Source organism: Hemiscyllium ocellatum, chromosome 8 (genome assembly GCF_020745735.1).
Source record: "Hemiscyllium ocellatum isolate sHemOce1 chromosome 8, sHemOce1.pat.X.cur, whole genome shotgun sequence".
Taxonomy (NCBI): Eukaryota; Metazoa; Chordata; class Chondrichthyes; order Orectolobiformes; family Hemiscylliidae; genus Hemiscyllium; species Hemiscyllium ocellatum.
The window spans coordinates 91972632-91989299 of record NC_083408.1 but is presented as its reverse complement, the minus strand read 5'-3'; the positions used below and the strand labels follow the sequence as shown (position 1 = coordinate 91989299).

The 16668-nt window shown below is 40.8% G+C and overlaps 1 protein-coding gene across 1 annotated transcript in view; it reads right to left on the bottom strand.

Moving 5' to 3' along the window:
* Window positions 1–16668, bottom strand: part of si:ch1073-416d2.4 (coiled-coil domain-containing protein 42 homolog) — a 53095-nt gene that overhangs the window by 30793 nt on the left and 5634 nt on the right. Inside the window, exons 3-4 of the mRNA XM_060828991.1 lie at window positions 13545–13721; window positions 12984–13141 (exon numbers count right to left, since the gene is read on the bottom strand). Of these exons, the coding sequence (XP_060684974.1) occupies window positions 12984–13141; window positions 13545–13721 (335 nt within the window). The remainder of the gene's footprint in view (window positions 1–12983; window positions 13142–13544; window positions 13722–16668) is intronic.

Sequence of the window (16668 nt, the reverse complement as noted above, 5' to 3'; positions counted from 1 at the left end):
TAAACTTAACCAGTGAGCCAGCGAGCAAGTACCTGGAGAAGGAAGACAGAAAAATGGCATCCTCCCCGGTGGTCTAGTGGTTAGGATTCGGCGCTTTCACCTATGTGGCCCGGGTTCAATTCCCGGTCAGTGAATGTCTCTTTAAGGGGCGGCACGGTAGCTCAGTGGTTAGCACTGCTGCCTCACAGCGCCAGAGACCCGGGTTCACTTCCCCCCTCAGGCAAATGTCTGTGTGGAGTTTGCACATTCTCCCTGTGTCTGTGTGCTCTGGTTTCCTCCCAAAGATGTACAGGTCAGGTGAATTGACCATGCTAAATTGCCCATAGCGTTAGGTGCATTAGTCAGGGGTGAATGTAGGGGAATGGATCTGGATGGGTTGCTCTTTGGACGGTCAGTGTGGACTTGATTAGATTAGATTCCACCACAGTATGGAAACAGGCCCTTCGGCCCAACAGGTCCACACCGATTTCAGTTAAAAAAAATAGCTTCAGCAGGAATCTCCTTTATTGGGGCTCCCAGTTGCAGATTTTAACTTTAACAGTAGAAAAAGACAATTGGGAATCCATGGAAATAAAAGTTATGGTGAGGGAGATGTGTTAAACTGGGCACCAGTTCACCCAATGAAAGTCAAAAATACCCAGCTGCTTTTATAACCAGTAAGATTTGTGCAGACCATCTAAAAGTTCAGAACTGTTGACTGGTATGAGTGATGCCAACTAGTTACTCCATTCATACAACTACCAGAAGGTATTTTGTCACTACATCAAGCATTGATGAATGGTTGCCTACGAATCCCTCCCTGCTGGTTGTCTCTTTGTTATAATTGAGAGATATGGTGACCTACTGAAAGTCTTTCTCCGGAATGTTAGTTTTTGGTGTATTTGCAGCCTGTTTGGTAAAGAGACTTTTTTAATTTCATTCAGATATACAGTACACTATAGCTGGTTTCTGACAGTTAATATGGTAGATGATTTGGGAAGCCCTAAATGATCATTTAGGTAAGTCTGTCCTGACTGATAAGACTTTTGTTCCCCCACTCATGCTCATAAAAAAACTTCTCAGAAACTTGAAGTCATAAAATGTACATTTCCATGATTAATTAGCTAACCAGTAACTTTGGATAAAACTAAGAATTTCTACCATATACTGCTGAACCGAAGCAAGGCCACATTGTATAAGGTGATGGTTTTGATGAGGTTAATGTTTATGTTAAAATGGCTCCATCCATTCTATTGATCGCACAACACCAGGTTATAGTCCAATAGGTTTATTTGAAACCACAAGCGTTCCGAGCCCCGCTCTTTGGTTTCAAATAAACCTGTTGGACTATTACCTGATGTGAGATTTTTGTCTTTATCCATCCCAGTCAAACACCGACACCGCCACATCAATCTACTGATGTCACACACAGCTTATGGGTGGAGAGAAGTTCAATTCTAGCTTTCAAATGAAGCAAATGTACCTAATTCCAAGATCCTAGTAATTATGCTAACCAAATATAGTTGTACTTATTGTACAAATAAAAATGTATTATAATACAACAAGCTTTCTTGTTATCTAAGGACAGTGCCTCTTCAGAACACTCCGTTGGTGATCTCTCCATCACTGAATCACTAGACAGGCCAGGATTGGTGGCAGTGAACTAGCTCAAACAGAGCTTGCCTATATTCTTTTGGAGGTGACAAAGACCAGGAAGTACTAGGAGTGGCCATCTGGGGAAATATCACAGGCTACTCTCTGAAGTGAAAAAATAATAGCCTGGGAAAATGCAGGACCAAATCGCAAGGGAGTTTTTAATGAGTGAGTGTACATGGTCCCTCTAATTCCCAGTAGATTGTCTGACAGTCTGTAATCCAATACAAGCAGACATGCCAAAAAAACACAAACTACTGTGAATATACTGGAGATGCAATAACTTAGTACATATTGTATTGGAAAAATAAGGGAATCAGTGGGAAAGCATTTTTGTGGTAGTCATCATAATTTAGATAGACACAATTATGGACAGTATAGGACAGGAGCAAATGTTTTCAACTGGGGATAAGTTAATTTCACTGAGCTGTGGTGATTTGGCAAAAGTGGGCTGGGAATGAAGAAATCAAGTGAGTTCTGAAAAAAATCCAGTGGGCACCCCAGTGGCACAGGGATTAGCACTGCTGCCTCACAGCGCCAGAGACCCGGGTTCAATTCCCGCCTCAGGCGACTGTCTGTGTGAAGTTTGCACATTCTCCCCATGTCTGCGTGGGTTTCCTCCGGGTGCTCCGGTTTCCTCCCACAGTCCAAAATTGTGGCAGTTAGGTGAATTGGCCATGCTAAATTGCCTGTAGTGTTAGGTGAATGGGGTAAATGTAGGGGAATGGGTCTGGGTGGGTTGCCCTTCGGTGGGTTGGTGTGGACTTTTGGGCCGAAGGGCCTGTTTCCACACTATAAGTAATCTAAGTAAAAAGGATGGAATGGCAAAAACTAGACCACATGACTGTCATCACTGACCCAAAAATCACCTCCTTCCATGATGTCAAGAAGCACCTAAGGTAGGATTAAAAAAAAAGGTAAAACAGGCAAAACTTGGTTAAGATTTAATAGGAGAAAGCCTCTAGTTAAATGAAGGCATATATAAGCAGCAGCCTGGTGGGAAGGGCTTCTTCCTTTTTCGGCATCCTGTGCCCACTGGAGAGAACTACTTGCAGCAAATGAGGAACCAATAGGAAAGCCAACACCTTTGCCCTCTCAAGAGACTCCTCTTACTACCAATCCCTCACTGACTAGTTCCAGTGACCATGTCCCACTCACTTAAACTGCAGGCTCTTCATCCTCAGACCTCCTGAAGGAACCACAGCTGGAACATTGCCAGTACTAAAGCCAACAGCCCTGGTTGATTAGAAGCAGGTCATCCTTTGATAAAGGAAAGTCAAGTGCAATGAAATATATCACATATATATTATATTCCAGATTCAGATTTTTAAAATAGAGTCAGATGGATGTGGAAAAAGTGATGACTGCAAATGCTGGAGATCAGTCAAAAAGTGTGATGCTGGAAAAGCACAGCAGGTCTCTGAACATTTGAGGTATCTTTGTCTTCACCCATAAACTGTGTGTGACATAAATAGAATGATGTGGAGGTGCCAGTGTTGGACTTGGGTGGACAAAATCAAAAATCACATGACACCAGGTTATAGTCCAACAAGTTTATGTGAAACCACAAGCTTTTGAACATTTGACCTATTGTGTTTTTCCAGCATCACACGTTTTGACTCAGATGGATATGGGTCAGTTCAGTGAAATTATTTTGAAAAGTGGTCTGAAAGTCATTTGCAAGTGATGTAATATTGAAGAGACAGATATTAGTTCTGTATTTACTTCAAACGAGAAGGGTCAATACTTCAATTCAGAAAAGTCAGTTTATTTTGAAAGAAGAACAGTTCTACCTTACAAAGAATCATGTTCTTAGTCCAGGGGAAGCAGACCATATTCAAAATATTTTAGCTTGTGCTGTTTCTGAGCCATGAGAGTTTGAATAAAAATCTTCAAATATTTCAGAACTGAAAGAATTTAGGCTATTAGAATAGGGAAACATTCATTTAAGCTGGTGCAGAAAGGAATCATAAAATTGTCTTCACAGTCTAACAGCAAACTGGAAAGAGTTAATTAAATAAAATCTGGAAGTGTTGAAATAGCAGTGTCATTTTTCTGGAATTCAGTGTCTGTAAATGGACAATGACGGGGAAACTTTATTTTGCTGTTTGTATCAAGATCTTTCCATTGCTCTGTATATACAGACATTACTCGTCCTTTTACTCTTGTGGAATAAATGTTTTGCATGGTGTAAAAAAATCTGCAGCCTTGTGTAAATATATTTCAATGACTAACTACCATAGTAACAAACTGTAAAAATCAAACGTCAATCAAGCCTGATTTCATTCTGTAATCTGACTTGTCCATTATTGCCATCAGCTGGGATCATAATGTACATCTAGCTAGCTTTTTTTTTATAAATAACATGGAAGTTTTATGTATAAACATTTCAGTAAGGTTTTTGAGGACTTTCTACTTGCAAAGTCAAAGCTTTTGGGATCAAAGGAAAAGTGGTACATTGAATCCAAAACTGGTTTTATGGCAGGAAATGATAATGATTGATGGGTGGTTTTATTTGAAGACTGTTTCCAGAGGGGGCTCCACAAGGCTGGTTCCTTCATTTTTTGTGGTATGCAGTAATGAACTTAAGTACTACTGAAAATAAAATATATTTTGTTGAATCTTTAAGCATCGGGACAATTTGCAAGAAAAACCAATGTAAAGGGAAACAACATTTATACTGCATGAGAGAACATTGCTACTTGGTTAGGAAGTGGATTTTAATTGGTAGAGACATTGCCATAGAGAATGTAGCAGTTAGATAATGACTGATTGGTCAAGGCATTATCCTGAGAAATGAACCAAAGAACAGCAGTTATGTATTCCATGGTGTTGAATCAGGTGCAGCCTGTGAATGCATTCATTCTGTCTGTAAAAAAAAACTTGGTAGTTAACTGTCAATCATCAGCTAACATCAGTGCCAATCAGAGTCCATTTCCCTGTTAATCAGCACTCCCCATCACATAGTATAAATGTTGTTGTCCCATGATTTTGATATTCTTGCAAATTGTCCTGATCAAGGAAAAAACCTTTGATAAGTTTATTTTTTTTAAGCAATATTTTAAAGATTTAACTTAAATGTAATGGAAGATGGAATTAAGAAGTTTTATACATGATGCAAGATTTGGCTATGTGGCAAGGAGAAAAGCTGTTGATTGCAGGAAGATACCAGTGGACCAATCATGTTGTATAAAAAGAGTAGCAATGTAATTCAATCTAGAGAAAGGTGAGATAATACATTTGAAGAAGGCAAAAGGCAAGGAAACACTCAAGAAATGATAGAATGTGGAGATGTGTTGAAGCACAGATGGACCATGAAATACACATTCATAAATAAGTTAGAAGATGGTTAACAAAGAAAGCTGGCAATTTTCACTTTAGCTGAGGCACAGGATTACAATAGCAGGGAGTTTATACTACAGCAGTATAAAACATAGTTTAGCCACAGATAGAGTACTGTATGCAGTTCTCATTAGAGGAAGGATGTGATCGCACTAAGGAGGATGCAGCAAAAACTGGGAGAATTTAGCTTCAAGGAAAGTTTGGTGAAGTAGAGGTCATTTTCTTTGGAACAGAAGTAGTTGAGAGGAGAAATAATTGAGGTGTATAAAATTCAGAGAAGCTTGGATAGTGTGGACACAAGGAATTATTCCCATTAGTGGGCAGGGGTTGTAACCAGGTGCATTGATTAAAACTAATTGGTCAAAGAGTGTTTTTCTTTGCCACTCAAAGAGTGGTGCGCCACTGGAACTCCCTACCCAAACGAGTGATTAAGGCAAAAACCCTCATTGTATTTAAAAAGGTATTAGGCATGATATAACTACAAAACTAATGTCCCAAAAATATTTAAATGGCTATAATGCCACTTGGGATTTCCTAAGACTATAAAAACACTAAATAAATCCAAGTTAGTCTCTTTTTTTATAAGTAGCACTAAACTGATTTTTTTTTTTAAGCACAGCCGTAATTGCATCGATGATTCTGAGAATTTAGGTCATGAACCATTAAGCTTTATAGAGAAGGATGTTCTTCTCCAAGCGTCTTTTTTTTAAAAAGGGATAAAATACAACTAAACATGAGCAGTTCTGACCGCTGCCAATCATAACAGGAACTGCTGTTAAATAAAATTTTCCTTGCTTTGCCTGTTCAACTTGCAGGGTCAAGATTAGAGTGGTGCTGGAAAAGCACAGCAGGTCAGGCAGCATCCAAGGAGCAGGAAAATTGACATTTCAGGCAAAAGTCATTCCTGACCTGCTGTGCTTTTGCAGCACCACTCTAATCTTGACTCTGATCTCCAGCATCTGCAATCCTCACTTTCGCCCTGTTCAACTTGCAGTTTGCCTCAGGAACTTTCACAAATTCTCTAATTTCAGGGCGAGTCTAATGGACAACCCCACTTACACTTGCTCAGAAAGCCCCAAAAGAGCTTGAGACAAATACAGACAGAAAGGAAACCTGATGAAATAGATCCTTGGCATCTTATTTCATTATTACACCGAGGAAATACAGATTTCTCACCAAGTAAAATTAATACTCATGTCTTAGTATAATCATAGAAATTGCTGGAGTAACTCAGCAGTCGTGGCAGCATCTGTGGACAGAAAGCAGAGCTAATATTTCAAGTTCAGTTCTTCAGAACTGATAGGAGCTCTTCGTAATTGTTACTATAAGATTGAAATAGCAGTGAATACACCTGGTCTAGTATCAAGCTCTCATAGACTCTGCCTTCGTTACTCCCAGTGAGTATTGGCGAGTACTTTCTATTGTTTTAGGTCTCCACACAAGCAGAGTGCATCAGCTCCAACATTGTATCAGTCTGTTCTAATATGGCATCAAACTATATTTACTCTTCAGATCCGACAGCAGCTAAGGAGAGAAATCAGAGTTAACATTTCAGGTCAAGTGAGCCTTCCTCAGAACCGATGGTAGCTAGGAAAATGTCAGTTTATTTTCAGAAGATTATGGGATGGCGGGGTAGAAGGAATAAATAATAGGTGGAAACAGAGCCCAAAGAGAGAGGAGAACAGTTGGACAGACAAGGGAATGGAGAACAATCTGGCGAGGAGGGTGAACAGCTATTAAAGGGGATCTCTGTGATGTTCAGTGGTCCACAGACAGCTGCTCTCACTGCATCCTAAGATCCACACTCACAGTCATGCAACATCATATGCACATACTTGACCTCTCTCTCCAACAGCACCACATCACACTGGCTCAGGGCTGCACCACTCCAAGTTCCACTTCATCCTCCAACTCACTGTGCAAACAAGAAACTTTTTATTTTCCTTTCAGGCATCAAGGCACACAAGATGCAACAACTTACCCATGCCCCTCTGGAATGTTCCTCCCCACCACCAATCCCACCTCCTGTTGGGTCTTCACGATGTCTCCTAACATTCCGCTCTCCGACGCTGAACGTTCTCTACTCAGCAAAGGTCTCAGTTTTATCCCTCTGTGTCCCCAGCTTAATGAATTTCAGGCACGGCCTGACATTGAACTCTTCTCTGTCAGCTTCTCCTCTGACACAATCCCCATCTCACAGACACCTTCGCCTACCTCCAACACTCTCCCTGCACCTGGATCCCTCCCTCTGGCCTTTTGCCTGCACTGAACCTGTTCATTGAGAACTGTCAATGTGACATTGGTCTCTTCAATTTCTCTGCCCCCCTCTTACCCATTCCCGTCTATCCTCCCATGAACTGACTGTACTCCGTGCTCTCAGATCCAACCCTGACTTTGTGATTAAGCCTGCCGATAAAGGTGGTGCTGTTGTTGTCTGGAGGAGCGATCTCTATATTGCAGCGTCTGAGTGCCAGCTCCCTCATACCTCCTCCCATCTCCCCCTGGACCATGACCCCATGATGGAACATCAGGCCATTGTGTCAACTACAGTCATCAACCTCATTTCATCTGGTGATCTCCCTCCCCCTCCCTCACTCCCTCCAAGCTGATGGTCTCCCAGCCCTGCACAGTTCACTTCTATCTCCTGCCCAAAATTCACCAACAGGTCTGCCCTATCCCGCAGAACTCATCTCTTCCTACCTTGACTCAGTTTTATCCCCCATCCAGTCCCTCTGAGCTTAGATCTGCAATTCCTCTGTCGCTTTACACCAGTTTTGCGGGTTCTAGCCACTTCCACCTTACCATGGGCGTGCAATCCCTTTACACATCCATCCCCCACCAGGATGGCCTCAGGGCTCTCCACTTCCTCCTGGTGGAAAGGCCTATACTGTCCTCACTCCCCAGTAGCCTCCTCCACCTGGCTGAGCTCGGCCTCACCCTGAACAACTTCTATTTTAACTCCTCCCATCTTCTTCAGGTCAGAGGGGTGGCCATGGGTATGTCCACAGGCTCCAGTTATGCCTGTCATTTCATGGGGTACGTGGAACATTCCTTGTTTCAGTCCTTTTTCAACTCTACCCTCAACTCTTTCTCCGATATATCATCAGTGCTGCTTCCCTCTCTCATCCGGAATTTGAATAGTTTATCGAATTCACTTCCAATTTCCACACTGGCCTCACTTTCACCGAGTCCATCTTTGACTCCTCCCTCCCTTTCCTCGACATCTATTTCCATTTCTAGGGACAGGCTGACACCATTATCCACTATAAACCCACCAACTCCCACAATTACCTCAACTACACTTCCTCACACCCTGCTTCCTGTAAAGACTCTATTCCATTCTCCCAGTTCCTCCTTCTCTGTCTCATCTGTTCTGATGATGCCAACTTTGATAAGGGTGCCTCCGAAACATTCACTTTCTTCCTCAACCATGGATTCCCCAGCACCATGGTTTATAGGGCCCTCAGCATGGTCCAATCTATCTCCCACACTTCCGCCTTTACCCCCCTCTTACCTCACACAGAAACAACAGGGTCCCCTTCTTCCTAATTACCATACCAGCAGCATCCACATTCAGAGGATCATTACTTGCCATTTCCGCCACATCCAGTGAGATGCTACCACCAGACACATATTCCCCTCCCCTTGCTTGCCAGCATTCCGCAGGGACCGTTCCCTCCAGGACACTGTGGTCCACTCTTCCTTCAGTCCCAACACCCGCACCCATCCTACTCCCCACAGCTTCATGGCACCTTCCCTTGCAACTGAAGAAGTTGTAACACCTGCCTAATTATCTCCCCACTCCTCAGCATCCCAGGCCCCAAACATGCCTTCCAGGTGAAGTAACTTTACCTGAACTTCACTCAATTTAGTCTACTGCATTCACTGCTCACAGTGTGGTCACCTACATTGGTAAAATGAAGCGTAGACTGGATGACCACTTCACAGAACATCTACATTCTACCTGCAAAAATGATCCTGAGTCCTTCAAGTTGCCAGACACTTCAACGCACCACCCTGTTCCCTGGCCAACATCTCTGACTCAGGCTTGCTGCAGTACTCCAGCAAAGCTCAGAACATGTTGGAAGAACAGCACGTCATTTTCCGTTTGGGGACCCTGTAGCCCTCCGGTCTCAATATCGTCAATAATTTCAGGGCTTGAGCTCTCCCATATCCTTATCCCAACCCACAGATTAGGCCTTTGTTATCACATAGTCAGCTATTACACATAAACCATTGAGTTCTTTGAGAAGGTGTCAAGACAGGTCGATGAAGGTTAAGCAGTGGATGTGGTGTATATGGGCTTCAGCAAGGCATTTGATAAGGTTCCCCATCGTAGGCTCATTCATAAAGTCAGGAAGTATGGGATACAGGGAGATTTGGCTGTCTGGATTCAGAATTGGCTGGCTGACAGAAGACAGAGAGTGGTTGTACTTGGAAAGTATTCTGCCTGGAGGTCAGTGTTGAGGGCAGTCCCACAGGGCTCTGTTCATGGGCCTCTGCTCTTTGTAGTCTTTTATAAGTGACTTGAATGAGGAGGTTGAGGTGTGGGTTAGTAAATTTGCAGATGACACAAAGGTTGGAGATGTTGAAAATAGTATAGAGGGCTACTGTAAGCTGCAGCGCAACATAGACAGGATGCAGAGCTTGGCTGAGAAATGGCAGAAGGAGTTCAACCTGGATAAATACGAAGTGATGCATTTTGGAAGGTCGAACTCGAATGCTGAATATAGGATTAAAGACAGGATTCTTGGCAGTGTGGAGGAACAGAGGGATCTGGGTGTGCAAGTACATAGACCCCTCAAAGTTGCCACCAAAGTGGTTAGGGTTGTTAAGAAAGCATATGGTGTTTTGGCTTTCATTAACAGGAGGATCGAGTTTAAGAGCCGTGAGGTTTTGCTGCAGCTTTACAGGTCCCTGATGAGACCACACTTGGAATATTGTGTCCAGTTCTGGTCACCCTACTATAGTAAAGATACAGAGGCTTTAGACAGGGTGCAAAGAAGTTTTACCAGGATGCTGCCTGGACTGAGAGCTTGCCTTATGAAGAAAGGTTGAATATGCTCAGACTTTTCTCTCTGGAAAGAAGGAGGAAGAGAGGAGACCTGATCGAGGTGTACAAAATAATGAGTGGAATAGATAGAGTCGATAGCCAGAGATTTTTTCCCAGGGCAGGATTGACTAGTATGAGGAGTCATTGCTTGAAAATATTAGGAGGAAGATATAAAGGAGACATCAGAGGTAGGTTCTTTACGCATAGATTTGTGAATGCATGGACATTAAGCAAGTGCTGGACATACACATGGATAGCAGTGAGTTGAGGGGTGCGTAGGTTAAGTTACTATGTTTTACATTAGGATTAAATCTCGGCACAACATTGTGGGCCAAAGGGCCTGTTCTGTGCTGTACTTTTCTATTTGGCCCAAATCCCTTCCTATTCATATCCCCATTTAAATGTTCACTCAACCTGAAACATTAACTCTGATTTCACTCCACAGATGTTGTCAGACCTGCTGAGCTTTTCCAGCAATTTCTGTTTTTTCTTTCTGATTTACAGCATCTGCAGATTTTTCAGTGTTTACTTTATGTTTACTACTGACTTCTCGCCATTAACTTTTCCATTTACTATCACTCTCATCAACATTTCCTGTGCTTCCTAATAGTGTTCCCACTGAAAGTACTTTTTCTCGTGCTATTCATCCCATCGCTTTTCTCATAGAATCCCTACAGTGCAGAAGTAGGCATTCAGCCTATAGTCTCCCAAAGAGCATCTTACCCAGATGCTTCCTCCCTAACCTTATTCCCTATAATCCTGCATTTCCCAAGGCTAATCCACCTAATTTATGCATCCCTCGGCACTATGGGCGATTTCGCATGGCCAATCCAGCTAGCCTGTGCATCTTTGGAATGTGGGAGGAACCCAGAGCACCCAGAGGAAACCCACACAGACACAGCAAGAATATGCAAACTCCACACAGACAATCACCCAAGGGTGGAGTCAAACTCAGGATCCCTGGTGCTGTGAGGTAGCAATGCTTACCAATGAACCACCACCACTGGATATTTTTTCTTACCAAATTATTTTTAGAATATTTTTAGCACCATAGATGTAAATCATTTCCAGTCTTCTCCTTCAGTGTTTCGCTTCCAGTGCGCTCTGCCTTTCTCTATTCTTGTGAATTTCCATATGGCAAAATCTACCCCAATCCTACAGTACAACCTAGCCTATACATTCCAGCAGGGAACAGTGATTAAGATTGGAAGCCTTTGATCAATTTCCCTCTTTAACCCAGGCAATGAGATCAGCTAAAAGTGTAGAATAAGAACTGACCTCAAAACTTTCTTGCTCTCACTGGCTCTATATGACAACAGATGTTGCAGTGACTCACTCAGCAACTGGACAATGTTTCTACAACTACAGGATCAAGAAGATAGACTGAGCATGGCAAAGTGTTGATTAATCATCTTAATCTTTCTTTAAAATTGTTTGAGAATTGCATTTGACCAGCTCGTCAATGTCAAAATGCAAATTTTCTGATCATCATTGGACACATCAGAAAATCTCTTCAGACATCCTACTGTGGTTCATTCTGTTGCTATGAATAGCCATGGTTTACCTGATTTCTTTGTGTTTTACATATGTTAAATAACTTCCAAGAAGCAGATTTGAATACTTATGAAGGAAAGCGAAACAAAACTGTAGATTTTGATCTGGTTACCACTTAACAAGTCAGAAACAGCCAGTGTTCGACCCTTCAACCAAAAATCAACAGCACACGATCTCTCAATTATGACTTTCATTCCTTTTAGTATGAAAAATGCAGACCCTCACATGTGTCTCATGTCTATGGGCCATTACAACATTCCAAGTAACACATCTACATTGTTCTAACTGAAAAAAGAATCTAGTCCACTACTAAAAAGAGAACCTTCTGAATTTTTGTCCCACTTATTAGTCATCAGATTATTGGCATTTCCAGTGCAAAATATACAATTACATTTATAACTTGTAACTTTTTTTTATTATAGCTGGCAAAATCATTCTGAGGAAGCTACTTTGAGATCTGGTTAGGTTACTTCCTGAGGCACATGAAAAACATCCGAATCCTGTGGGCAACACAGAGAAGCCAGTATAGTTTGCTCCATGAGACAGGAGGCAAACGTCTAAGGAAAGATTAGAAAAAAGGAATCCTTTGAACTTGAAAGATGGTACAGGAATGGGAATATTATGTAGATAAGAAAGACTGTAAGTAAAATAGAGAATGTTGATGAACATTAAGTGAAATCCATTTTTGCAAGAACAGGTTAAAATTGCCAAAAAGCCAATTCAAGACTTTTGTCAAAAAGCTCTTCTTCACATACAGGGTGAACAATGGAATGATCTTCCAGATATGGTAATGTAGGCAAACGTGTGAATCAATTCCAAAGACAGTTAAATATTGTAATAGAAGAATAATGGATTTCTATAGAATCGTGACCCAAGTTTCTGAAATAGCTTCCATTGTCCATTCTTATCTTTGTAATATAATTTCTTACATTATTATAAGGACTCAATACCTCATTTTAATCAAATCATGTTAAGTTATTGCCTTGCACACAATTGGGAAACTACATTCCACTATTTCAAGGAAACTACAAATACAATATATTGCTATACATTGTATAGAACAACAGCATATATAGGACACTGCAATGCAATAACATATACCTCTGATGTTAAAATTATGTGAATAAAATAGTAGAGTGGAAGTTATTTTTAAAGTTACATCTTGAAGTATTTTTACTGTGGCAGTTTATTATTTACTCTTTGCAAGTCTCCAAGATTCAAGGTCCTCCCACCACTCATCCTCCAACAGCAAAAGACTTAAAACTACTTCTCAGATCATCATAATAGTGAACATAAGGTTAAGTTAATGCTAAGAAAGGGTTCAGATGATTTTGCTGTTGAAGCAACAATATTGGAAAGAAATCTTTACAATGTGCTTTAAGAGGGCAATCAAGCTGTGTACCTGACTTTCATTTCTTCAAATTGGTGAAGTAAATCTTGTAACTCCTTCTTTTTCACTTCATTTTCTTTCAACTCAACATGATATTTTTTAATAGCACGACACCTCTTTGCATCATTATCCCTGAGGAATTTGTCAAACTTCAGGGCTCTTTCTCTAAACTATGGAGGAAAGTCGAAAGAATACAAAATATTATTAATGAGACTATCTATTTGCAGGGAAAATAATTTTGTGTTTAAAATGGTAGAAAACAAAATATAAGATTAATTGACTTCAAATTAAAAAGCCACACTCATTTACTACTGACAATACCAGGAGATACTGGATTAGTGATGCTGAAAGAGCACAGCAGTTCAGGCAGCATCCAAGGTGCAGTGAAATCGATGTTTCAGGCAAAAGCCCTTCACCAGGAGATAACCAATTTTAGTATTTCACTTGCTCAACCAACTGAAGTGGTGAATGGATTACAAGGAATGCTTGCTGACCTAAACAAAATTATCACAGTCAAGTTTAAAGTTCAAATTCATAAACTAGTAATCAACCTAAAATTTTATGTTTTCTTACCACCTGCTCCTTTCTTTCAAATTCTGCCCTCCGCTGGCTAATGGCTTCCATGCGTTGAAGGAACTCTTGTCTTTTAGCTGCAAGTTCTGCATTAACTTGGTCAACTTCTACTTCCTTCTTCAGTACCAAAGTCGTCTGAGGTGTCCTCCGGTCACTTGCAAGAATCTCACCGGCTGCCTGAAACAGTAATGAAGTTGAACAGTAAGGCTGAAGCCATGAAAATATCTAAACACAAGGGCCAAAATTTTAAATTTGAGACTTTGAGGTCAGAGAATTGATGTATATCAGTGAAGGTGAAAGTGATGAACAAGCAGAGGTTAGGGCATAAATGAGTACAAATGATAGATTTTTAGATAAGCCAAAGTTTATGGAGGGTGAAAGATGGGAGGCAGACCAAGAAAAGTTTTCAATTGTTGCCAAGAATTTCAGTGGCAAAAGGATTCCTTTATATATGACCAAAAGAAAAAATGTCTTGCACTCCATCAATCTGGCTAGGATTCAGACCCTCACAGATACCAGGATGAGAGCTAACTCATTGCTGCCCATCTTCTATTGCTATTCAAGTCAGTTTGGTAATGGTATTTTCCTGCCATTTTCCACTGAAAAATTTGACAGTCTTAAAGAAATCTGTTCTAAAGTTACTTTCAACATGTACCCAAACAGGTACCAGATCTAAGAAAAACCAAAATGCCTTGAAAGTTTCAATCTGAAATAGAAATAACAAGTGCTGGAAGGTCTCAGCAGCTAAGGCAACAAGCCTAGAGAGAGGACCAGAGACACAATATCTACCACATCACCTCCTACTCTCTCAGCATCCAAGGTCCCAAACACCACTTTCAAGTGAGATAGCAACTTACTTATATGACTTTCTATTTAAGATACAGTAATCACTGCTTATAATGTGCTCTATTGGAAAGACTAAACAAAGACATGGTGATGGCTTTGTGGAACACCTCCATACAATTCCACAAGCATAGCCTTGAACTTCTTGTTGCTTGTCATTTCAATTTTCTATCTTGTTCCAACTTGAAACTTTCAGCCCTTGATCTGTTACAGTATTCCAAATTCAATGTAAACCTCACATAATGTAAGCAATTCATTGTCTGACTGAGCACTTATAACCATCTGAACTCAATAATGAATTCAATAATATTAGTCCATCCTTCTGCTCTTAATTTACTTTGTGTGATTTTTGCAGGGTTTTTTTCTCCACTTTCTTAATCACTTTATTTTGTCTATCCCATCATTCATGTCTCATTGAGATACAAATATTGTTTCTTTACTTATCTTTTTGACTTTTACACTTTTGTCATTTAATCTCCACTGCCCTCACTCCGCCACATCATCAATTTTTATTCCCATACTTCCCCCTTTTCCCCTCCTAAAGTTCTTTTGCAGTTCTGACTTTTGTTAGTTATGATGGAAGGTCACAAACCCATTCCAACTGTTATACTCTCCACAGATATTGCCTGACCTGTTACATACTTTGTTTTCTTTTCCAGATTTGAGCTGTTTGTCTGATATTATTCAGTTCTAATTTGTTAAAAATGCAAAATTTATTGGATTGTTACATTTCGGGATTGACTCTTTAACTTAAGATGACATAAGGGTAAGAAGGGGTCACGTGATCTGTTGGAAATTCAACACCGCAGCTGGGTGATGTGCTTTTTAAAGATTCAGACGGAGTCTAGGCTGACTGACTCAGCAGAAGGTGCAAGATGTTCACACCATAGGCACTGGTAAGAGCAGATGTGCTGACAGTAGGGAGTAATTTTGTCTCCAAGTCTCACAGTGAGATGTTAGGAATGTGGGGCTTTATAAACAATTATACTTCATACTATCCGTTTAATTCCAAGATAAAGTGGAGTTGGGGGCATCCAGAAGATAGCAAATTAATATGAATACTTGAAAATAGGGTTCATGTGATTCATGTTGCTATGGAGATGGGTCCAAGAGAGGGAAAGGGCCATAGAAAACCATTACAGAGGGCGAGAGCAAGAGAGTTAAGCAAGGATGAGAAAATAAAATGAGATGAGACATGGGTGGCTCAGTAGTTAGCATTGCTGCCTCACAGGGACCTGGATTCGATCCCACCTTCGGGCAACTGGCTGTGTAGAGTTTGCACATTCTCCCCATGTCTACTTGAATTTCCTCTGGGTGCTCTAGATTCTGCCAACAGTCCAGAAGTGCAGATAGATTGGCCATGGAGAATGCAGGGTTACAGCAATAGGGTAGGTGGTGGGTCTGGGTGAGCTGTTCTTCGGAGGGGCGGCGTAGACTCAATAGGCCAAATGGCCTGTTTCCACACTGTATGGATTCTATGATTCTAAAAGCAAAGACGAAAGATAAAGTCTTGCACCTTAAGTGGAAAAATAATCTGATTGTTGCTCACTACACAGAATTTGGGAACCCATACTCAGATTGAAGAGACTGAGCTCTTGATGGTTTAAAGGAGGACAGAAGATTTGCCACTTATTCTAGAATAAAGGAAAGTACGTGGCCCGAAACGTCGAATTTCCTGTTCCTTGGATGCTGCCTAACCTGCTGTGCTTTAACCAGCAACACATTTTCAGCTCTGATCTCCAGCATCTGCAGACCTCACTTTTTACCTAAAGGAAATTAGATGCCAATTCTGGGATTAGGAGTTTCCCAACTAGAAAAGGAAAAGTAAAGAAGCAAGCCAGTAGGAACTGAGAATAACTTCGGACATGAGTTCTGACAGAATATACGTGGACACCCAAGGGACAGCATCATATAGAAATACAACAGAAAACTGTCAATTGTTTTAAAAGCAAAATGTGGATTTATTTTCTGTAGTATAGAGAACACATTTCATACTGAATAATAAACAAAGTCTTAAGACGTGAAATTTCACAGTATACTTAAAGTCAGCCGCCATGTCAATCTCTACAGTTTCATAACAAAGTTAATCAATGTATGACAAGATACAAATGGTCACAATAAAACTTCAACAACCAACACCAAGATTTGCAGCTATTTATTTAAGACTCTATCTAGAAATTGAAAATCAATTGAAAATGGAGCCTTTGAATCCTATGATGCCTTAATCTACATTCCTGATGGTTTACATTTTTTAAATTTGAGTTCGGGAACTGTTCTGCAT